Source organism: Channa argus, chromosome 4, assembly GCF_033026475.1.
Source record: "Channa argus isolate prfri chromosome 4, Channa argus male v1.0, whole genome shotgun sequence".
In the NCBI taxonomy this organism is placed as follows: domain Eukaryota; kingdom Metazoa; phylum Chordata; class Actinopteri; order Anabantiformes; family Channidae; genus Channa; species Channa argus.
In genome coordinates, this window is record NC_090200.1 from 12,108,199 (window position 1) to 12,131,984 (window position 23,786).

The window sequence follows — 23,786 nt, forward strand, 5'->3', positions numbered from 1 at the left end:
AAATATCCAACAAATGAAAAGTTTAACCTGATGATGGCACCAAGTGAAAATTTAAGGGATCCCCAAGGTTATGGCAGTTTATCCTGAGAGGAACATAAACGTGTGTGCCAAATGTTATAGTTGATGAGGTATTTCACTCAAAACCACCACTGCGGTGCTCAAAATGCATATGATCACCAGAGTCATTAAGATTAACCCTGTGGAGCGAATCTGAATGTCTGCTCAAAATTTCACTTTAATTTATTCACTTGTTGAGCTATTTCATTCTGGACCAAAATGGAGGACCAACACGCTGGTATTTTCATCCAGAGAGTTTCTCACTGCAGGGCTAAAATGGGTTAAATGCACATCTGTTCAGGTGTCTGCTGTTTGAGATTTATAATGAAGTCAGTTGACACAACACAAACACAAGCAGGTCTCAGTGTATGACAATAAATGTTTTTTATCTATTTGATATTTAGACAAACCAGATAATCTTATGTATTTCATTTGGTACAATAACAATGCTTTATATTTTTTCACCTGCCTCAAATACATAAGCCCAGTCTAAAGCAAAGACAAGCATTACCACATCTGCACAAGGGTAAACAGTCTTAGTCACAAGGGCTGTAGTAGTGGTAGTCTGCTTAGGTTGCTGCCAAATTCTATTAGTTTATATAGTTAATATGTTATTTACTCATACATATCTTCAATATGGAGCTGATTTTTCTGCTGAGACCACCGTGTAGTAGATATTTTTTTCTACACAGCCATTCCTCAAGCATTACTTAATGCCACATTGATTCTTCAATCTTCAGACCTCCAAATGAGTTAAAGCCCAGCATGCCTCCGTGTGCCTATACAGTATTTTCCCGTCTCTATTGTGGAAAAACTCATTAGTTTCCCCATAAGTATCTCTTTCAGCAAGAGCGTCATCTCAGCCTGGGTGGGTTTTTAACTATCTGTTCCTTCATTCCTCCCTCGTCTAAGAATAAACTACTGTCAGATCAAGCTGAAGACATCAATTTCGAGCTGTTCTGCTTGCTTTCTCTCCTTTACCCCCCCTCTACCCCTCTTCCCTCCTTCAGCTTTGTTTCTAATTGCTGCCCGATCACATTTTTCAACCACTTTTTTTATGTCGGTTAATGCAGCTTTTCTCACCCACTAATATGTTGCGGTTAGGCGCCTTCGTTCCTGACCTCACATGCAAGAGTAATTCATGGATTCAATTATTGATGTTCGCCTGTAAAGACAACTGTGGATAGCAGGAGGTTGTGGGATGGCAGCAGAGGAGCACGTTTTGTGGCCACTTTAGAGCTGACAGCTGGTAGACATGAAGAAGAAAGATGAAATAGTCAGAAGGGCACCAGCTTTAAATACAGACAGCGAGGAGGAATAAAAATTGAAGACAGTGAATGTTACAGCCCAAAACATCAATCTAATAAAGATTGGTTTGTTCTATGACCTGGCAAGAACCTAACACTCGACTGTAAACTATAAACATTTTACTGACCTCTTGTGGCTAAATGATAGTGTAATGAAACAGGGCACTTAGTTTCTTGAATCACTTAAGAGAGCTCGAGGTACATGTGCTTATATGCATGACTTCTTTTTCCTATATAAATGATTCTTTTTCCACAATTTGTTTAGATTCTTTGAGTCTCGTCTTACCAGCAACAATCTAAACTGTGTTTCTAAAGAACAAATACCGTCCAAAATTTAAACACTGCAAATTTAAACACTCAAACCACCTTGAGCAATGTCTAAGTAAATGTCACAAATGTGCTCTAATTTCTTTGTGACTATCAGGAAGACACAGAAGCCAAAGACTACACTTGTTTTTCTAAATTGTCATTTATTTGATAAACAATTAAATTTCCCAAAAATCTCAGATGCATGTCCAGAGAGTTGTTAAAATTACAAAACAGACACTGCAAACAACTTCAAAGTCAGTAAAATGAATATTGCATGGCTTCCCTCCATCACCAGAGGGCACCATCAGTTCAACCTGGCAATACAGTGCAATCATTCTGATGAGGACAAATGCATCTTCCATTTATACTGTAAAATTCCAGTAACACTTCATTTTACAGGTCTGCAGTTTTCCAATGCGTTGTTTTAATTCAAATTTTCTAGAGCCTGGAGAGATCCTAGTCCTGGAGAGGACAATCCAATAATATACTAATTATAATGCTTGCACACAATGTCTGAACACATCTCTAATTAATTAACTCAGTTAACTCACATGAAAACCTACAGTCTATTAGTCAGCACACAGCATAAATACAGTTAAACATACAGTAACATCAAAGTTTTCAAAAGTAAATAAATAATAAATGAAAAATTACTTTTTATGTTTATGTGGTGCAGTTTATTCCAAAATTATATTAATCTTTATAAAAATTACAAGACAATCATTAGAAAATTACAGACCCATAAAATAAAAATATTACTGAAACTCTTGTCAAACATTTTAGGACAGACTGTGATGCAACAGATTTTTTTTGTTTTTGTTCTTTCCTAGAATTCAAAAAGCTCTGTGTTATTATTGGATGTTTTTCTTTAATTTTTTGCATTTAAAGATGAAGCCAAAGAAGACAATCTGTCTGTTATTGCTGCTACAGTCCTCATTAGTCTCCACCAGAGAAAAAAGTTGAGATGTCACCTCGTCTCAGAATAAAATGATTCCATGTGAATGTCAGATGCATGACAATGCCTTCACAGGCTACAAAAAGTCTGTTTATATATGATTAATTGCCTTTTAAACCAATGGAATTAGGCAAGATGTTGCTCCAGTGTGTTAATCTAGGGAAAGATGATCCTCCTAAACCATGTTGTTATTGTTGAGTTTTGTCCACTCAAAGATGTCTTGCTCGCACACAATGTCTGAGTTGATGAGCAGGTAGCGGTCACCCACACAGAAGTGCTTCTGGCAGGCAGCACACTTGAAGCACTCCAGATGGTAAACCTTGTCCCGCACACGCATTGTCATCTCAAATGCTCTGATCCTCTTCTCACAGGAAGCACAGAGACCGTCCTGACCGAAAAGCCTGGGTAGATAAGAAAGGATCACAGTAGTACGAGCAAGATGGAAACATTTCCCTGCTTTGCTGATGTGAAACTTTAATAGCAATGTCCCCATTAAGCCACTGTAAATCTTCCTCTAACCATGACCACGGTAACCTCAGGGTAGTGATGGCAAGTTTCCAGTGTATCGGTTTGTGATAACTTCAATAATCACAACTTCATGAAGAACTGCTTAGAGAGTATTAGTCCTAATAAGTGGAGTGTATTTCTACATTACACATTCTGTCTATTGTTTTGAAATCCCATGAAAAAAGATTAACCGCAACAACATGTTAATCTATCCATCAATACTTTCTGACATCTGTATTCTGTCTACTGTTTGCTGCTGACAGACCTTTTTAAACAGACATTTGAAACATATAGTTTATATTCACATAACAGCTGAGCATTGTAGTTTTTATCAAATGTTTCTTAAACAGAAGGAAATAATGGATTTTTCTTACAGCTGCAGATTCCTACATGTGTTAATTAAATCCTGGTGTACAGCACCAACCTGAGGTAATCTCTTCGACATAATTTTCTTCCCAGCTTGTAGTAGAGCCGACGGCCCACCTCCCCCAGCCGACAACCACACAGGTCGCAACTCAAGCAGTCTTCGTGCCAGTACTGCTCGATGGCCTTCAAGAAGAACCGGTCACCGATGCTCTGCTGACACCCACCGCACGTCAGCAGGGACGGTGGCATCTGCAGGACCTCATCCACCGGCTCCCTGCAAGAAAGACAACTGGTTAGGAAGTCAGTCCGCCTGCAACACACGATTGTTCTCTCATGTACTTAAAGAATTATGTAGTCGATAGAATATCAGAAAATAATCAAAATGCATAGCACGATTTTCAGATGTCCAGGCTAATATCTTCGAATTGTTTTCAGTTTACTATCACATAAAAGAAAATCAGCAAATCCTGACAACAGAGAAGCTAAAATTGGCGACTTTGAGCATTTATGGTTGGTCAAATTGTTGGTTGGAAAATAAAGATAGTTATCACATTATTCTCTAATTAAAAATGCTGTTCTGAATCAAAGGAGTTTGTTGCTGTTGTTCAAGGATCTGCCACACTGTGCTCATGTTGGTGGTGTTTGTGTTTGAAGTGGTGTAGTGGAATTTACTTTGCTCCAAACTCTTTCAGATTGTGACTTTGGACTTCTACCACCCCTGCTCTGTTTGTAGCCTTTTGTGAGATGTCCACGTTAATGTCATGTATGCAAAAGTGTTCACACAGCTATAATGTCTTATATCTTGATATGATGCATTTTTATCCTGGAAAGGAATTGTTGACAATATCTGATCAGATTTAGCACAGCCCAAACTCATTTTGTAGTTTATCTGTTATATTGTTATGTTCCATGTTCTTGCATTTGTCTGTTGAAGTCAAATCTTAATTTGTTAACAGGTTTCCTGGATGTGAAGTGATGTCACACTGCCAATGAATAAACATATTGATGCTGGCCTTCAGAAAAAAATATGTAAACGAACTGAGATGAAGTTAAATGAGGTAATGCTAAACATGATGATTTGTTTATGAATGTTTTTATCTTGTGAAGGACACTGTATTGCATGCTCTGATATCAAAGGTGCTACATAAATGAATATAGATGTAAACTTGCTGTCTGTGGTTACAATATAGTGACTCGTGCAACTGCGATTTGATCCTGTCCACATGAGGGAGCCATTGTTAAATATGTGGCCACAAAACGATAAGGCTATTTTAATTGGGTTTTTTTTAACTCGTAAAATTACCAGCATGTGAAATCTACAACAATATAAAGAAAATAAGCCTTAATTGTTCGCATCTGAAGAGCTTAGCTGTAGGTCACTTCACTTTTCACAGGTCACAACTCTTTTGTGCACTCCTCTTTGCGAAGACATAATTCGTCATTAACTTAATAATTTTCTTAGCCTAAAAGCTAAACATTTGAGCTCATGATATCAGCCATGTCTGCAGTTATTGCCCATAAGAGTTAAGCTTTTGCCTCAATCATGAATGTCCTTGAATTTCCTGCTGTAATCAGAAATCCCTATTATCGCTATTATCTCGTTATAAGATACTTACTCGTTGGCTTCCAGCGTCTTTCTCTCAATAGTGGATGTCATTCTTATAAAATATGATGTCCAGCCTGATCCAGATCAGAGTCTGCAACCAGCTCAACGGCTACCTGTGAAGCTGCCTGCGGCCAGAATGGAGCCAAGACGCGCTGCACCTGCTCCCGCAGCCTCCGAGACGCCACTTACACCCAGGTTTCGTGTGATAAACTAAAAGGAATTTGAGTCCAGTGGAAATGGCTGCAAGACAAGAAAATTTGGCCCTAAGCAGCTCAACGATGATGGAGGACAGTGTGATCATTTCCTGAGGCAGTAACCCGTGTAGACACTTCCATGACTCAAGTGTGTTTTTATCTCAAAGCAGCCACTTTACGCACCGTCCGCGCTTCATTAGATCAAAACACTATCGGTCCGATGAGAAGGTCGCTTCTCCGTGACCCTGCGTCTCTTGTAAGTGAGCGGGCTGCAGACGCGCTCCTCCTTAAGAAGCCGCGGTCACCGTTATTGTGCAGCAGCATCGTGTTTAAATACGTCGGCCCCCCTCGATCTCTGCTTTCGCTTCCCTCTTCCTGCTCACGACTGCTTGACAATGGGGGGAAATGGGTCTTAAAGCGACAGCTAAACAGTGCACCGACTGCTCTGTCAGGCGTGGAGTCAGGTCGTGACTGAGACTAATGAGTTCATTTTGTTTGGCCGAGGAACCGATAAGGCAAACGATCAGAGCTGCACGATGCAGGCTGTGTGTGTTTTCCGTTAATTAGAACCACAACCTGTCTCATTACTTCCCTCAGCGATAAATGTTGAAAACCATTTGGACCCACTTTCTAAACGTCAAAGTGTAACGAATGATGATTTAATATTTTATGGGTCGTTTATGGGGTATTAACTTGAACAACTTGTCCACCACTTGTAATTATAACTGTCCAGCCCTTAATGTTGGTGGAAATTTACTGCCACTACTACAACTACTGCTTCTTCTCTTCAGAGGGACTGTTTACAAAAATACATGCTAAATAGTCCTAAATAAATTTAAAGTCCTAAATACTGGAACAGTATAACATTATTTTTAATTGATGTTTTTTAATTGATTTGAATTAAACTCTTTAAGGAGGATGTCTTATTAAAACAGTTAATAAACTTAAATTATACAATTTTTGTCAGTTTTTTTTTGTTGTTGTTGTTGTTGCATTGGCCTCAGATTCTCAATTTTCAGATTTTCCACAAAATTTGAATAGTTTGTCTAATCATGTACATCCTAACGTATAGGTTTTTATTTGAAATCCCGTTATTAAGAACAAGCATGTGATACTAAAGTAGCATTAAAAAGCATTTAATTAATGAAACAGTTTAATTTAATTAATGAAACAGTTGACCTCTTGGGCCAATGGGCCAATGGGCCCAAGAGGTCAGGTGGCCCAAGGGCCAAAACGGGTCAAGTTGCTCTTGATTTCTTTTTAAAGAAAAGACCAAAAACAGACACAAAAGAACAAAAGAAGAAAAACCTCAATAACAAAACAAAAAATGTCTAAAATTTCTATCTATCTGTCTGTGTTCAGGTTCCTATTTTCTCTACATCCATCCCTGATACCGAATATAAAGACCTGAACAAAAAAGCTAATATGAACAGTATTCATTATGCATTTTGCAGTCGGTTACGCTGATATTTTTTTACTTTTATTATCATAATTTAAATATTGTAGTTGGTTGGATGTGGTTTGTTTCAACTACTGTTTTATAGCTCGTTTATGAAGTATGAAGTATACAGTTTTTGAGACAATTGTTACTTTTTACCTGTTACTATTATTCAGATGACACTCTGAAACTATTGATCTGTAAACTGGCGGAAGAGACCAGATGACTAATGCTGAAATACCCCAAAAGAATTTTATTTCTCTTTAAGAAAAGTATTCAGTGATATTTCTACATGTCCTCACAGCCTTTCCTTTTCAAACCAGAGCTGCCGTGGGCCCTGCTTCTTATCTACTGCCAGTGCCTCGGGGGTGCCTGCAGGAGGGAGGGACGCAGACAAGCAGTTGGACTGGGCAGAGAGATAAAGCACCTCAGCTCCTCAGCCAGATGCAGTGGAGGAAGATCGCAGCCAAACTCTGAATATAGGCTGAAAGCATCCCTGGGCTACACAGTTGTTGGACTGTGAAGCCTCACTGGATTGATACCAAGCTGAGAAAGCCATGAGCAAGGTGAGCATGGCACTGTTGTGTGCCAGCCACAAAGAAAGCAGAGAAGGTCGATGGAGATGAAACTCAAAATACATATCCTTGAAATGAAAAACAAGATCAAATTGTTTTTCAAGACAAGATTTTCGCCTACTGTCTTCTGTACAGCACAGCGCATGGGCTTTGGTAGCTTTTTATCCCTAATTAAAACAAGTCTCTTATGCTTTAACGTCTAACTTCCTTTAGGCAAAAACAATCTTACCACAACCTTTCTACAATAGCTGTTCTGTTATTCTCTGTTCTTTCCATCAAATCACATCCCAGCAGAAAGAGTTTGTCCACTTGTCTTAAAATTATTTATTTTGAATTTTCATTATTCATGAGTACATCAAAGTATTTTTGTTCAAGTTGGCTTTAAAAATTAGACTTACAGTTAATTATTGAAAAACTATATCTAAAGGTTTGTTATGTTTTTTCTAAGTAGATAAAATGTTTTTAGAATAAAAGCTCATCTGCTTTTCTCATCAGTGCATTTATTTTGAGTGTATTCAATCTCAAGATACTTTTATAGCGTTCATTTTTATTTTCTATTTGAATTTAAGTCTGATATGTTTTATATAATTAAAACCATGGCATTTTAATGGCAATAGCAAAAAACAAAGCAGAAATACATTTCTTGATGATTGATCCAACAAAGCATCTGAATTTTATCTGCGCATCGATGCTCTGCTGTCTAAACTTCGACAGTGTGATGTTGCACCAATGCCAAACTCAAAAACAAATGTATTATACACAAGAAAAAAGACAGAAGAAAGTCAGTGCTGATATGACACCCAAGTCATCCACTACTTCCTGTGGAGCTCACAGTGAAGGCCCAGAGGATGTGCAGCTGGCACACACAGAGATGAAGCTTTCCTGAGGGGTTAGTGCATTCATTTCCTACACCTCCCCATGTTGCTGGCACCCCTCTCACATGGCTCTTCAGACAGGTCCACTACAGATGGTTCAGGATGATAGGAGAAATAAGGCCTACTGCGCAACATAAAAACTTGTCATAGGCCATAAAACTCTTATCTCAGTCTTTAGGCTTCCTAAATGTCTTTATTCTAAACCTGACATTAATTTGTTAGCCCTCTTCTGCAACAGAAAAGCTCAGAGTGAAGATGTTTAGTGTGTATACCATTTATGTCCATTCATGTTTAATGATATATGTTATGTTAAAGCCTACAAAGACAATCATTTTTCGTTTGTTATCGTTTCTGAGGTATAATTTGGGGAGCAAATAGTTAAGAATGTAGACAACCTTTTGGGAAGTGGTGTCAACTCATTTCCAGCTTCCTGTTATGCCTGTTTGGTACTGAGTACAATATGGAGTTGAAAGCCATGTGGAATTTGGAGCCAGCTGGAAAATTAGCTTTGGTATTACAGTACCACAACAGTAAAACTTCAAAACTATTTGGTCCCTTCATTCATTAGTTGCCCAACAAGGTGACTATTACCAAGTTCCTCTTCTTGGTAATACTCTTAATATGGCAAAGTCAATGCAAAATATTGAGTCACCACCTTATTTCATGATTTTCATTAGAGATTTCCTGTTAAATAGATCTCATATTTAGCAACAGAACAAAGTTGGGTATCCAAACATTTTGGACAATGGACTATGGACACAGGCTGGCAGGCCCATTTCCTGAAATAAACGGACTCAGGACATAATGTTGTCTTTTTAATAGCATGAAATCTGGATCATCAATAGCAAAACCCACCATTTTCTGGCTAATCTGGCATGAAATGATAATTGGCTTCTATTTCAAAGTCCCACACCTGTCAAGGGTTGTAGGAAAGGGTTGTTGTTTCTTGTTACCTCAGTGATTCAAACTGAAGAGTTGTGAGATTGCTTTTAGACTTAAAAATGTCAAGGTGTAAAGGTCAGAGGTCAGACGAGGAACCACCCTTGTTTTAAAAAATGGAGACTTTTCATTGTTGTTTGACTAAAATACAGCAGGCTGTGGAAATTAGTCACTTGTTGAAAGGGAGCTTCACTTACCCCTGGGATCCTCCCATAATCAGCATTATCCCAAAAGAAAACACTGTCAGTGGAACAGTGCAATCAAAAAGCTGTGCAGCCATGTTAACTGCTTCCTGTATTTGGCAAAACAATAGAAAGGGGGTTTCACATTCCTTAGGACTTTTGGGTAAGTATTCACAACTTAAGGTAATAATATTTATGGTTAAAAGTGTGATTAAAGGTAAAGTAAAAACAAGAACGAGTAATAATTAGTTCTAAAGACATCTGAAAAGGTTTAATCCTCAAGTTGTGCAGATGTCCTCAATTCAGTTTGGTTTCTATTTATTCATAAAATGAGACCTTTATATGTAACTACTTGTATGAATACAAAGACTTCGTCATTTAATCTATGAAACAAAAGTCTGTGCTGTATAGTTTAGAGTTGGTAGAGACTTAGAAACTGAGCGTTCTCTTCAATCACTTGACCACTTTAAATTTATCAGTATTGTGTGGCTGAACATACTGCTGAGCTTCACTGCCACCTGCTGATGAAAATAACTAAACCAATTTTGGACAGGATCTGACAGCAGCATTGGCACAGTCTGAAACTTTCCATTTACTTGAGTGCCTGCAGAGTTTATTATGTGATATCATAATTTATTCATTCTCAATTTGACAAACTTTGCAGCTACATCATTGGTGCCAGAGAAGTTAGTGGGATGCAGGTGATTTTGTGATTCTAAAATGTCATTTTTTTAGGAATTGCTAAGGGAGTTGAACTTGTTTTATTGAAAGTGTTATTAGACAGTAATTGTTATTTAAAGCAGACTAGTTTGGAGGGACCCTTGAAATATCATTATTTGGGTTTTAGTAGCATCTGTTTACTGGATTTGAAATTAGGATTTTGTCATAGGGTTGGTGTTCTAATAATTTGCAAAGTGGTATTACTATGATAGCATTAATAGCTGTATAACTTGGTGACATTTACCTTCAGGTAATTAAATGCCCCATTGTGCAGTTGAACCTCAAATTAAAGCAAAAAATGTAGGCTATTATCTTCTGTACTGTCATGAACATACTTGGGATGCAAAAAGCTTTCACTTTCTTTTAAACAATTTGATTTCAGATGTAATCCTTTAAGATTAACCCCCGCCCCCTCACCCCAACTCCCTAAAATGAAAGAATTAAAGCAATGCACTTGCAACTGATCTTCAGTGTATGAAGGACAGTAACCCCTTTTGTTACTGAATGTATTTATGCTACTTGAAACCGACAGTCAGTCCTAGTTCACTTATTCAGATTTCTTGGTTGAGCATGAATTGTCTTTTTGGTTTGTTTTCGGTTTTTCTTTTCTTAACACAGTTCACGTATAGAAAACGTGAATAGAAACTAAATTCCATAACTGTATGCATTGCATAAGTGTATGTCATAAAAAGTTTGTACCTGTTTTTTATTGTATTGTACTTTTAGGATTAATATGTTGTGTTGTCATGCAGCTGTTAACCAACACATACCAGTGCTTACAGCACATGGGACAGCTGCTACATAACAAATACTGTATAAGGCATAGGGATAGACACGGGATAGCCTAATCAAAGCTAATGATTGTGCAGATTTTCTGCCAAAAGGCTGTAGACTTATTTGCCTGACCATAAATTGCAACGTTAAACTATTTAGCTGCGACAAGATTTATCACTTATTAAACAGCTGGAATAACGCGTTTATTATTTATGTGTGGTATTCTAAAACGATATATATATAATTTGTTAGTATTTGTTTTTGTAGTTAATTTGGTCAGGCATATTTTTAACGTCTATAAACGGACCTTCGCCTTTATAAAGAGTTTGTCCGTCTTTCGAACCGTCTCAGTTGTCGGTGAGGCCGGCGGGGCGGATCCCACACTAGAGAAAATAAAGCAACACAACAATAAATAATAACACTTGGCCGTTTCGTAAATTTTGCTAGCAAGCTCCCCTGTGGATATATAACAACAAGGTGGGTGAATCAGGAGCAGTGCTTTCAAGGTACAAAGGTTCCCGGCCGGCTGCGAACTAGCACGCGTCGCTGCTAGCAGACAAGTTGGTAGAGAAGATGCTAAGTTAATGGTGTGTGCGCTAGCGGTAGTGAGGCCAGGGCCATTTTACCAAACAGCAGACATAACACGAGCGAACTGACCGCACTACAAGGGAACTAAGAGACAGAGGGGGTGACCGAAGTACACATTTATACCTCAAGTTATGAAGAAAATATATCGAGTAGGAGATAATTTGGGGGTGGGGGGGTTAGTACGTCCACTCAGTTAGCATACAGTTCGGACTAAAGTTAGCGACTTACTTTGTTAGGCTATACCTCGTGTCTTTATTTCGTCTACATCTAGTTAACATAGATAATGCACCGCCTGCAGTACTTACCCTGCTGAGGTGTTCATCTTATGTTAATAAATCACATCCCCATTTATAATATCACATCTGTATTTATTCCACAGATTACTCATCATGATTTACTACCTTATCGTGTCGCGACACAGATTTCCTAGGGCATCTGATTTAACTAAAAAATGCGTGTAAGGGCTGCAACTTACTTTTATTTTCACCGTCAATTAACTTGACGATTACCTACGCTGTTGTCGTTTCATCGATGATAAATGTGGAACTACCCATGGTCGTAATTACATTGTGTGTGATCAAATGTATTTCTTTGTTCGACATACTCCGAAAAACTCCAAATGGACAAATTACGACATTGACCATTTGAGACCAAGAAAGCATCAAATAGAAATCGCTACCTATACAGTTTATTCGACTTTCTAATCAGGTTGTTGTTGTTCCAGCTTCTGAAAATGTTTACGGATTTATTTAAGTTCCCGTTAAGCTAAACTAATACGTAAGGGATTTTCTTTGCCAGGTAAAAACAAGATATCCGAATGCCTATATGGACTATGGGCTTTCATACAATCTTTAGTATTCTCGAGAGTTCTATCAATGTAATGCTTCTTATGCTAATGGCTCATTTCAGGGATCCTGCTGATGCAAGTCTTTTGATTACAGTCCATTTCTTTTCTATATATTCAGTTTAAATAGTGTATATTTCAAGGCCTGAAGTTTATGAATTCTTTTGGTGTAAGCTAAAATGAGGCCAGGGGTTGTCAGCTTAGTCATCTTTTGTGGCTGATTACAGTAAACTTACATCGTCAAACTAGAACCTGTATCCACACTGATGACATTAGAATTATATCATCATTGCATTGCCTATATATTACCTTTATACACTAAATTATTGAACTGATAAAATATTTAGCAGAGTAATCGATAATAAATATATTTAATATCCACAGCCCTAGTATGTAGAAATCTAAGTAATATGTAGTTTTCAGAGGCTTTAGGTGATTCCTACTCCATTTATTGACAGTTTTTCATTTCTATTCTAAATAAAACACCTCTTCACAATCAAATAGTAACCTTTCATGCTTTAATTTCTAGATGCCCTCAGCAATGAATGCAAATAGGACAGTGCAGTCTGCCAGCCCAGATGTGGGATCCGCTCCAGGGTCAATGGGCAATTTTGCACTTGGTGGACAGTCTGAAGTTTTGAAGCAAGTGCTTTGTGTTATTGACAAGAAGGTCCGCAATATGGAGAAGAAAAAGGTGAGCACTTTTCACAGACGTGTTTTAGATCCTTGTAGATAATGTATAGCTATCTCTTTTGTTCTATATCTTTTAGCATTATCTTTTGGCATTGACAACATTTAAATTCTTCATTAAATAAGTTAAAATTGAGAATATTCTGCTGCATTTTGGATGTTATTCCACAGAGCAGACTAGATGAATATCAAGGCAGGAAGAACAAAGGGGAGCGGCTCAATCAGGACCAGTTGGTGGGTACATAAAAGGCTTGATAATTTTTTAAACATAAAAATAATTATTTGATTCTTATGAAGATATTAAGGGATTGATTTGTAAAAAGTCTTATTTTCCCCTTTGTTCCTTTTTAGGAGGCCATTTCCAAATACCAGGAAGTCATGAATAATTTGGAATTTGCCAGAGAGTTGCAAAAGACGTTCTTCACACTGGGACAAGATGTAAGACTGACTCTGGTTTTAAGTCTTGCCTTAGATTAATGTCCATTCTGACAGGAAGTAAGTTAGCTTTATGTGTGACATGTATCATGTGTTATCATTAGATCCAGAAGGTGGTGAAGAAGTCTGCGCGGCGGGAGCAGTTGCAGCGGGAAGAGGCAGAGCAGAGAAGGCTCAAGACAATTCTGGAGCTGCAGTTTGTCCTGGACCGGCTGGGGGACGACACTGTGCGACAGGACCTGAAGCAGGGAGTTGGTGGCTCTCCGCTGCTTTCTGATGCAGATCTCACAGCTTTTGATGAGTTCTACAAGTTAGTGGGGCCGGACCGTGACCAAAATGTCAGGTTTGTCTAAGACATCGATATATGCAGCAATGTGACATGCATAAGGCAGATCCTACTTTTCTTTCTTAATGAGAATAACTCTTGCAACTTATCCTTACACTCACAGGTTAGCTGTCCAGTATGAAGAAGCATCTGTGCACCTCTGGGATTTGCTGGAAGGGAGAGACAAGGCTGTGGTTGGAACAACATGTAAGTGAACTTCAACTTCAATTTTAAGTTTAGCTGCAGACACTAGGGTCATATTTTTAGTTAATAATGGAGTAAAGAAGTTCAACCATTTGTTAATTTCAGAATTTGTCCTGGTTTATTATGTCCCTTAAAGGAGAAGTGCAGTCAGCAGCCAGAAAATATCAGCTTAATGAATAGGGTTTTGTTATTGCTTTGCTGTAAATTATGACAAAAATAAATGGATTAATTATTGAAGACAAATTGGCTTTATTTAGAAGCCCAGCTTGTGGTGAAAATGTTTGGCAGAACATTTTATCAGATGGTTGGTGACACATCAATCATCAGGAAGCATTTTATCAAAAGCTGGTCATAAGTAATTTGTCACTTATTTTTGAGTAAACCAAGGTGAATATCAGTTGCAACATTTCTAAACACCGCTTTTAGTTTTAGTTGTTTTGCTAATGCAGCTTGTGTGCAGTGCTGTGATGTGAATAATTGGGGCTTGGGGATTGTGGCGTATTGCATTCTCAGCAGTCTGGCCTTGGGACTCTCACTGCTGCATTCTACTCTGGGGCTGAACGCTCTGGGCTTATCCTGAGTCAGCAGCGGGGCAAGGTGCCAGTGGCCCTGTCGCCTGTGATTCCACTGGTCAGATCTTTGGAGCCACAGTGGGATACTGGTGACCCAGTTTACAGTAGTGGCACTAACCAACCCTTTTCACCTCAGTAAGGTCTCAGGGTGATATTTATTCAGGGAACAGCAGACTTCTTGGCCCTTAGGCATGAGGCTGTTAAAGGAATAGTGTACGCCTTCTTTGTCTGAGGAACAAAAAGGGGAAATACTTGAGCTGGTTTAAAGGCATTTCTAGTGAGTTACAAGTTATTTTTCTTATAGCAGCAAATTGCAAATGTAATCAGCCACTAGTTTAAGACACTTTGCTTGATTTAGGTTTTTGCACAAGATGTTTCTGTGTTTTATCTGAGGAATCAAAGATGCACCGATCAGTATTATGCAGTATTTGAAACAACAAACAACATTAAATTGTAGTTTTGACTTTTATATATTCATCTGTAAAAAGAATTAACCTAATTAAAATGTGTAATTTGTTGTCTGCACAGTTTTCTGCTTAGATTGTCACAGTGTGGGCAGTCTGGCTAGCTTCTGGCTAGCTGAACTTGTTAACCTGATCCTGTGGCCTGCTTTTTCCGCAGTACCTGATCACCCAGATCTGGTCAACAGTGTAATATAAATACAATTTTTTTCCCCCCTTACTAATGGTTATAATCAGGGCTTAATGTTGCCTTTTTGACACACCAGACAATGTGGCTAACAGTTTTCCAAAATTACTAAACATTCAGCATTTTCACTGGCCACAATTTTATTGTTGGGGAAATCAATTTAATATAATCTAAGTTATGTGCTGAAATTGACTTCTGCTACATTTAAAACGCTATTAAATGTGAATGACCACTGTATAAACTTGCATTTCGATTACGTAAGATTTACCACAATACAGGTTATCATATATTTACGGTCGTATATCCTAGAATCAGACCAGTACATGAATGTCTTGGCTGGATTATGTTCCAGCCACATACATACATACATACATACATACATACATACATACATTTATTTATTTATTTTTAGGGCTGTCAGTAGATTAAAAAGTTTACTCTTAATTGTTAAATTATCAATCCATGTTAACCCACACAAATTAATCTTACATGTTTAATGATTAAACAATTACTGCAAAGGGATTTTTTTCTTTCTTCTAAGTTTTACTCTTATCCACATGTACTCATGGTAATGGTCCTAATGAATTTGTGTATCTAATAGAATGACAACTGAGTCAAAAGTAATTTAGCTCTATAACAGTAAAGTCACAAACAGTCCTGACATGAATCACTGGGTGAAGTTTTAAGAATGAAGAATATAGAAATCACTGAATGATCTGTTTTCTCTTCTCTCTGATATAGTTCAATACTGAGCAGGTACAGCTGGCAGAGGGAGGGGGCTGGTTTGGTGTGGAGGCTGCTCAGTTATAAAGTAGTGGATATAAAAAGTGTACACACCCTTGATAAAGTGACAGTTCTTTGAAATGCAAATAAAAACATTATACCAAGGTAATTATTTTTATGTTTTTTCATCTGTTATTGTAGCATATAGTCTGTGCAATTCAATTGAATAAAAAAACTCTTTAATGGATGAATGTGCCTATGCCCACAATTAACCATTCGGATTTAAACAAATGTTAAATGGTAGTCATTGCACACCTGCTACTATTAAATAACAACCCCACAGCTGTTCTGGTAGCCATTTTTGGATATTTACTCAGTTGCCTCTTACCGTGAAAGGACTCTCATAGCATCAAAGGGATGTTTGTGTTGGAAGGCATCAGTCAGGAGAAGGATACAAAAATAATTCCAAGGCATTAGATATACCTTGGAACACATTAAAGACTGAGAGTCCCTCAGAAATTGATTGGGGGGAAACTGCTCTGGGAGGCTGCCAAGCGGCTTACAGCAACATTAAAGGAGCTGCAGGAATTTCTGTCAAGTAATGCTTGTGTGCTTCATGTGACAGCAATCTTCTATATTCACTGTATGTCTAGACTTTGCAGTATCAAGTCTAACAAAAGCATGTGGGAAAATGTGTTATGGTCTGATAAGATTTATGATTGAATTTTCTTTTTGGCCACAGTTCCACAAAACATGTTGTGTGCAGAAAAGCGTATCACCAAAAGAATACCACACTAGCATGAAGCATGATGGTGGCAGTATTGTGCTTTGGCGCTGTTTTTCTTCAGCTAGAATGAGGGCTTTAGTTAAGGTGGAGGGAATAATGAACACTCTTCAAAACACTACTAAAAAGCTAAAGCTAAAGCTGAAGATGAAGAGGGCTTTCCCTTCTCAGCGTGACAATGACCCGACGCATACCTCCTAAGTGTGGTGCCCGGAAGAGAGCTGTGCACAGGAGATTCCCTTACAATCTCACAGAAAGCTTTTCCGAGGAAGAGGGCTCCTACCCATAAAAAAACTGAAAGCTGTCATAAAAGGTGCTTCAACAAAGGATTAGTTTTAGGTTGTGCACAGGTTAAGTTTATTTTTAATGTTTTACCCTAAAAGGCTTTTTACTTAAATTGCACAGCTTTTCAGTGACATTAATGTGGAAAATTCTGAAATATGAATATGTTTAAACGTCACTTTAACATAGATCTATTTTGGATGAAGACTGTACACACAGATGACAATACTGTTTTTCCTGCTTTTGAGTTAAACAACTTAAATGGTGGAGCTGTCCTTTCCTCCTTGAGACTGAAAGCAGACAGAGCATCAGCAGCATGACCACAACAACTATAACTTCACATCCACCAACTACTTCTTAAAGAAGTAGTTGGTGGATGTGAAGAAAAATAAAATGCTGAGACTTGTGAAAAAACTGAAAAATAAAATGCTGAGACTCGACCGGTCTTCCTACTCTGGGTCACTTGGACAATTCAGCCCTGTACTGGGGAGGCAATGGGTCATATCTGGGTAAAGGGCATCAAAAAATGGCATTACAATGATTTGCCATATATAAAATTGCCCAACTTTAGTGGGAGTGGTTAGTGTAACCTGCCAATGCTGATCTCAACCCACATTTGGGTTGATGAACGCGTTAATGGACATTAGTGTCAGGCCCTGGTCATAATTATCATCTTTACTACATATCTACTCTTAAAGCAGAGTTGTTAAATCTACATTCAATATCTTGGAGAACTGTCAGCATATTGGTTTGATAATTGTGACTTTGTTAAATCTGATTGCATGTCTAAATTCATCATTTGACTGTCCACTACAGTACTGACTTTTTTCCTCTTCTAGACAAGGCACTGAAAGAGATTTTGGACCAGGTTCTGCTGAGTGGGTACTTTGACCGGGTTCCATCTCACCAAAACGGAGTGTGTGAGGAGGAAGAGGAGGAAGAGCCAGTCGCAGCAGCAGTAGCTGAATTATCAGAACCAGAAGAGCAGACTATTGATCAAGGTCGGGACCATTCTGTGAAGTCAATCTGCACCAGACTATGCTATTTTTAAAATGCTACTGTAATCAAGTAATGGAGAGATCAGCACTGCATTCCCTAAATTGTCTTTTGCTCTATAGAGACTGAAATAATTGAAGAGTTCACAGAACCCATTGCTGTGGAAACAACAGAGGTGAGATTAATGTTCTTGCTAGTGAAGTCTTAGGACTGATTCTATTATATTTAAAGCGTTGTGTTGATTTTTTCTTTTTTTCCCCTCCAGTTTGTAAATAGACAGTTCATTCCAGACAGCACTTACAGCGGCAGTGAGAAGGAGCAGGGAGATGAGTGGACCACAGAAACAGAGGTATACTGCTACTTTTTACAGAACTGAACTTACATATTGCCTCTTGTGTTGCTGAATTTAGGAGTTGATTTTCTTATTTATTGCATTATTAGAACATTATGGCTTTGAATGATCTCAAATTTTTAAAGGAAGTACATTTTTGCTAAGTCAGATTTTATTCGAGTGGGACACAAATTAATACTCTGATGTTAAAACTTTTTATACCTTGGAGTTGAACACTTGATTGCTTTGTAATTTAATGAGTTGATGGCTAATTATAAGCAGCATTAAATAGATTAAATGAAGATGTAAAGTATTTGTAACTTGAATTTAGCATTGCATTCTTATATAATAGTGGGGGTGTGGGATATACATTAACTACTATAAATGTAGCCACAGAATATCAGCATTTTATTAAATGTATTTTCCTTACTGTGATAGGTTTTTGGGTGCACTGCTGACTGAATACTGTCATAAGCTGTTGATTTGGTTAAATGAATGAACTTTTGATTAAATACATGGATACGTTAATGGTCAAAGAAAGTGGAACAAACAAAATGTAGATAACATAAACTTTCTTTTGACTAATTGACACCAATGTTTTGACAATGCCTGACATAGATCTACGTCGATTAGATGTCTGCTTGATTATGGAAGTGGATGGGACACAACACTTTGTGAATCGTCCTGTTTGCAAAAAATTGTAGCTACCCCCCTGAAATCTAGATAATGTGTGACCGTCTGAAAACCTATGAGAACCCTGGCTTTATTGCTACTACTGTCAACCCATTAAATCATAGTTTTCTCTTCACCTTACACTGGTTATGCAATGTTTATGCTAGATTTATCAGTCCCCCCCCCAGGGTTATGTAGCCCTTTAAGCTAAGGGTTTTCAGGGTAACTTTAAAAACAAAGGTTATAAATAAATCAGTATTTCTTTAACTGGCCTGAAAAAAGAACATTAAGCACCTTTTCTTTGTTTATTGTTGATTCATTTTTTGTGTAAATTTCCTAAAAAAATAATGGAACAAAAATTCCTTATGTCTGTTCCGTTGATTTAAATAAGCAAGTTTGCAAATTAACATCTAATGCTAACTAACAAAATGGCTGTTGGTGAAAGACAGTCCCTCATTTTCATATTGATTAATCATATTTAACTCTTTCTGTATTGTGCCAATTGTTAACTGCTAATGTATTGTGATTAATACTATTCACATTTCCAATAGTTTCTAAAGAGCTATTCTTTTATTACAGTCCATGGTTTTACCAGGGAGTCCTCAGAAAATTTGATTGCCCATTTGGGTTTGATGTATAGGGGACTTAAACAGTTGTCCCATTTCACAGGGAGATATTTCAGAAACTCATAAAGGACTTTTTTTTTTTTATCGCTGACTTTTTTTGCCGAGGATGTTGCCTCTCACACACAGATGATTTATATAGCGTGATGCTCACAGCTCTAAGGCTGCAGCCACACTTACTTTTTTTTGGCATGCATGCATTCTTGGTGCATTACTTTAACATGGTGGCCATGTACCCCCAATCACTATGGCTGAAGCTGAAACTATTGCTACTGGTTAACCTCAGCCACCCTCCCACCAGTGTTGTGGTGTTTTAACATTGGGGAAAATGTCTGATTACAACCTGGACCATTTTGCAGTTGTTGCCTTATGTATGTTTCTGATCCCCCTATCATTTTGTCTTACAATCCCAGGCAGTCAATGCCATGCAGCAGCCCATGCAGTCTGCAGCTCCCCCTGTGGCCCTGGAGACCCACCCAATGAGTTTAGCGTCCCCTGTACCGCCTACTGACCCCATAGTCAGGAAGCAGGTGGTGCAGGACTTGATGGCACAGATGCAGGGCACATACAACTTTATGCAGGTGAGCAGTTGCTGCTAATGGTAGCTTACTGCAAATGTTTTAGTGTGATGTTAATCACCTCCTTTTCTCAGGACTCTATGCTGGAGTTTGATGGGCAGCCTATTGACCCAGCTATTGTATCAGCACAGCCCATGAAACCTGCCCAGAACATGGACCTACCACAGATGGTGTGTCCTCAAGGTAGGATTTAAGAGAAACTCTCTGTCTCTGTCCTGTAAAGTGCAGTTATTACTACTGAAACTGAATGGTAGTTTGACTCATTTGCAATACTTACATTTTCTTAGTTCACCCTGAGTCCCGGCTTTCGCAACCCAACACTGTTCCTGTCCAACCTGAGCCTACACAAGTAAGTAATGTGAAATACAAAAAACGAAGGAGCTGGACAAAAGCTTGAATGAATGCATCCTTTAAAATAGAACATATCCAAGTTGCTCTGCCTGTTCACAGGTCCCTATCGTCTCCCCAACGCCGCCCCCTATGTATCAGACCTCACATACACCTGACCCTCGACCCTCGACAGAATCCATTGACCCCGTCCAGGTAAACTTCCATTGTTATTATTATAAACACTTCTTTTTCATTTTCTAAAAGAATCCCTTTTTAAATGAAACTTCTAACATTTCAATCACAAATTGACCTCTGGTCTGGAATGTAGTTATCTGAAATTAATTTATACATCAATTGACTGAGCACAAATCTTTCATTCCAGCCAAGAAAACTTAGTGTTAATAAACTTTTATTTTCTCCCCTCTTCAACAGACCTCGCTGTCCTTGTCGTCAGAGCAGCCTCCCCCCTCTACGGCTCTCCACCCTGCCTCTCAGACACAGGTTTTCCAACCTGTTTCCAAAGCTCCTCACAGCAGTGGCATCAATGTCAATGCAGCACCATTCCAGTCAATGCAGACAGTAAGACATTGAAGACACTCACTCATTTTATGTTGTATTTAGACCCAATGAACAGTGCCTTAAGTTCTGAAATCCTACCTCTATTAAAATCATATGATTAAGTTAAAGCCTGGAGTATCTGCTCTGTCATGTACATAAAACAACTTTTTGCAGCAGTAGAGGTAGAAAGGCATTAATAACTTCCATTTAGTCCATTTAGCATGTCGTGTCCTTAAGTGCGTTCTCCTCATATTGCTGTTGTATGGGTTTGTAGCCATGCTGCTATTTCCAGGAAGTGGTGATAAATGGACTTCACTCCTATTGAGCCTGTGACTTTTTCTTGGATTCGGCCTGATCACAATGTGGCCCTTGTTCACCCCACAGGTGTTCAACCTTAATGCCCCAGTCCCACCAAATAATGAAACAGAGCCTTTGAACCCGGGCAGCCAGTACCAGAACAGTTACAACCAGGCCTTCAACAACCAGTCGCAGCATACTGTGGAGCAGACAGAGATGCAAACAGAACAACTGCAGTCTGGTGGGCAGAGTTCATGATGTTTTTCATTGATTGGATTGTGTCTTCTTGGGTTGTGTTCCAATTAAAACCTTTTATTTAAATACTGTATTTTTGAGTTTGAATAAAAACTGATTTGTGATGTTATTTTATTTGGCAGTTGGTGCCTTCCATTCCCAAGACACGTCGGGAGGCCATCAGCAGCCTTCTCAGCAGAGCCCAGGCTTTGGTAGGCAGGCTCAGTCCTTTTACAACAGCAGAGGCATGTCTCGTGGTGGACCCCGCAATGCCAGGGGTATGATCAACGGCTACAGAGGCTCATCAAATGGATTCAGAGGTAAGCTCACAACTTACAGCCGTGAGTTAAATCATTTTACCTTCAGCACTTTTCACACTGCAACTGTTCTGTTTATCTATTAAAATAATGGCTTTTGTCATATTATAACTTTATTCAGTCAGCACCTTATACAGATAAAAATACAGTGCTTGTGCAGTATTTAGCCATGGCACCTGTGTTGGAAAGCATATATATCAAGAAAGAGTGGTGCTTTCACTTCTCTTGCAGGCTGTATTTGTTTGGATTTTAAAGCAGATTTTCTGCTGCAACCTTACAACACCATTGTACATTCAAGAAACACTTACTTTAGCTTCTCACAGTAAATTAAATTCTTATTAGCATTACTGCCAACGCATTTACATTAACCTAAGTAACCAGGTTACAGTTGGCCTTTTTGGGAAAGCTGATTTCTTCAGTGTCATATAAAGGGAAAGCTGGTTTCTGAAATCGGGGTAGGGGATTAGGGAAACCTTGTTTCCCCAGGTAGATTTCTGTATGTAAACTGTATTCCTTCATGTAAATCCCCTTCTTCTATTACCAGAGAAAGCTATTTTTACCTAAGTGCATGTAGATGCAGTCTATGACAAGATAAGTTTGGATTACTGTAATACAAGGATCTTCAGCATTTCGTTTTCTCTCCTTTTCCTATTGTTATCCAGTTTTTGTTTTATTGCAAACTCATGCAAGAGTGTTTTTAACACAATCTTGTATAAAAATAATTTTATTTAATTAAACCATTTTTTTCTTTGTGCATAAATAATTCAAAAATATGGTTAATAAGATAGCAGTGCCTTTAAGGTGTCTGAGTATTTGAACTTTTGTTTTTGCAAACTCTTTTTCAAGCTCTGTCATGTGTTTGAGACTGACAGTTTTAATAGGCCCATCTTTATAAACATTACTGTGGTAATATTACTTTTATCTAAAAGTGACTTGGACACGTCTCTGCCTAGAGCTGTTATCGCATTTACATTAAATATGAAGTGCATGATGGGGCACCAAGTCCACTCCCATTTTATTGTTAATCTTAATGGGAGCATTGCCAGTTTAAACCTTTTTTTTTTTTTTTTTTTTATTTCTAGGTGGCTATGATGGTTATCGTCCTCCTTTTGCTAACACTCCAAACTCTGGTTATGGACAGACTCAGTTCAACACACCTCGGGATTACTCAAATGGCAATTATCAGAGGGTATGAAAGAAGTGTTCAGATCAAACAGTGCCTTTTTATATGTGTGTGTTTGAAAAGGTTCACATGTGTTTTCTTTTTTCTTCATTTCTTTTCCTCAAGGATGGTTACCAACAGAACTACAAGCGAGGAGCTGGTCAGGGACCTAGAGGAGTGTCAAGAGGCAGCATTCAGGCGATGCGATCCTGAAAAGGCCTTTTTAAAATGACTGTGACTGATTTAACTTGCACCACACTGAAAAATCGAAATTCAAGAATACATTTGCCCCAATTCACTTTTGTTCTCTTTCTTTGTTCATCAGTGGTATTTTTCTGTCTCTTTAATCAAAGTAAGGCCTGCTTTGATTTTTATTTTTTATTTTTTTGGAATTCTAGATCATTTAAAGTCTAAAACATGAGCTGAAGTTGTAAATCCAATCATCGATTTACAGAAGCCATGTGTTTCAATATTCCTGTAAACTTGAAAGATTTCATAAGTTATTTTTTGTATAAAAATGCAGCTGCCACTGCTGGTCCAACCATTGGGAGTTTAATCTCTATCGGTTCTTGTCATTTTGGTTCTTAAAAAAAAAAGCGCATTTTATGTTCAAGGAGCTCCCATTTCCTTGTTTGTAAATTGATGTTGCTTCAAGAGTTTCAATAAAGTTGTGTTGCATACCCATGCTTCAGCCTTGAATTTTTTTTTGCTTTAAAGTTGACAAAGTATCTCCTATTATATGTAACAATATAAGTTTTCACTGCCTTCACAAATTATAGTATGACAACT

General features: G+C 38.1%; 2 protein-coding genes across 3 annotated transcripts; one reads left to right on the forward strand and one right to left on the reverse strand.

Moving 5' to 3' along the window:
- Positions 1-1,077: 1,077 nt before the first annotated feature.
- Positions 1,078-5,769, reverse strand: lmo2 (LIM domain only 2 (rhombotin-like 1)). The gene is made up of 3 exons (XM_067502539.1): positions 5,118-5,769; positions 3,560-3,775; positions 1,078-3,029 (listed from the first exon to the last, which is right to left on the reverse strand). The coding sequence occupies exons 1-3, from the start codon at positions 5,156-5,158 to the stop codon at positions 2,804-2,806; spliced, it is 483 nt and encodes a 160-aa protein (XP_067358640.1). The 5' UTR covers positions 5,159-5,769; the 3' UTR covers positions 1,078-2,803.
- Positions 5,770-11,121: 5,352 nt separating this feature from the next.
- caprin1b (cell cycle associated protein 1b) lies at positions 11,122-23,683 on the forward strand. Of its 2 annotated transcripts, XM_067501742.1 has the most exons (18): positions 11,122-11,281; positions 12,766-12,930; positions 13,098-13,160; positions 13,278-13,364; positions 13,466-13,704; positions 13,811-13,893; positions 17,739-17,900; positions 18,018-18,070; positions 18,161-18,244; positions 19,935-20,102; positions 20,174-20,282; positions 20,387-20,448; positions 20,550-20,642; positions 20,862-21,008; positions 21,372-21,525; positions 21,662-21,838; positions 22,918-23,024; positions 23,124-23,683. In XM_067501742.1, exons 2-18 carry the CDS (start codon positions 12,766-12,768, stop codon positions 23,208-23,210), a joined length of 2,040 nt encoding a protein of 679 aa, XP_067357843.1. In that variant the 5' UTR covers positions 11,122-11,281; the 3' UTR covers positions 23,211-23,683. The 2 variants fall into 2 exon arrangements, with proteins under 2 accessions (XP_067357843.1, XP_067357844.1); XM_067501743.1 differs by lacking the exon at positions 11,122-11,281 and having other exon boundaries at positions 12,790-12,930; positions 13,103-13,160.
- Positions 23,684-23,786: the final 103 nt, after the last annotated feature.

Excerpts from the sequence above, each read along its gene's own strand:
- lmo2 (XM_067502539.1), bottom strand. The coding sequence starts at position 5,158 with ATGACATCCACTATTGAGAGAAAGACGCTGGAAGCCAACGA. Across the intron at positions 3,776-5,117 it reads AAGACGCTGGAAGCCAACGA|GGAGCCGGTGGATGAGGTCC; the intron begins GTAAGTATCTTA and ends TCTTTCTTGCAG. Across the intron at positions 3,030-3,559 it reads TGTCGAAGAGATTACCTCAG|GCTTTTCGGTCAGGACGGTC; the intron begins GTTGGTGCTGTA and ends TTATCTACCCAG.
- caprin1b (XM_067501742.1), top strand. The coding sequence starts at position 12,766 with ATGCCCTCAGCAATGAATGCAAATAGGACAGTGCAGTCTGCCAGCCCA. Across the intron at positions 20,283-20,386 it reads ACAGATGGTGTGTCCTCAAG|TTCACCCTGAGTCCCGGCTT; the intron begins GTAGGATTTAAG and ends ACATTTTCTTAG. Across the intron at positions 21,526-21,661 it reads AACAGAACAACTGCAGTCTG|TTGGTGCCTTCCATTCCCAA; the intron begins GTGGGCAGAGTT and ends TTTATTTGGCAG.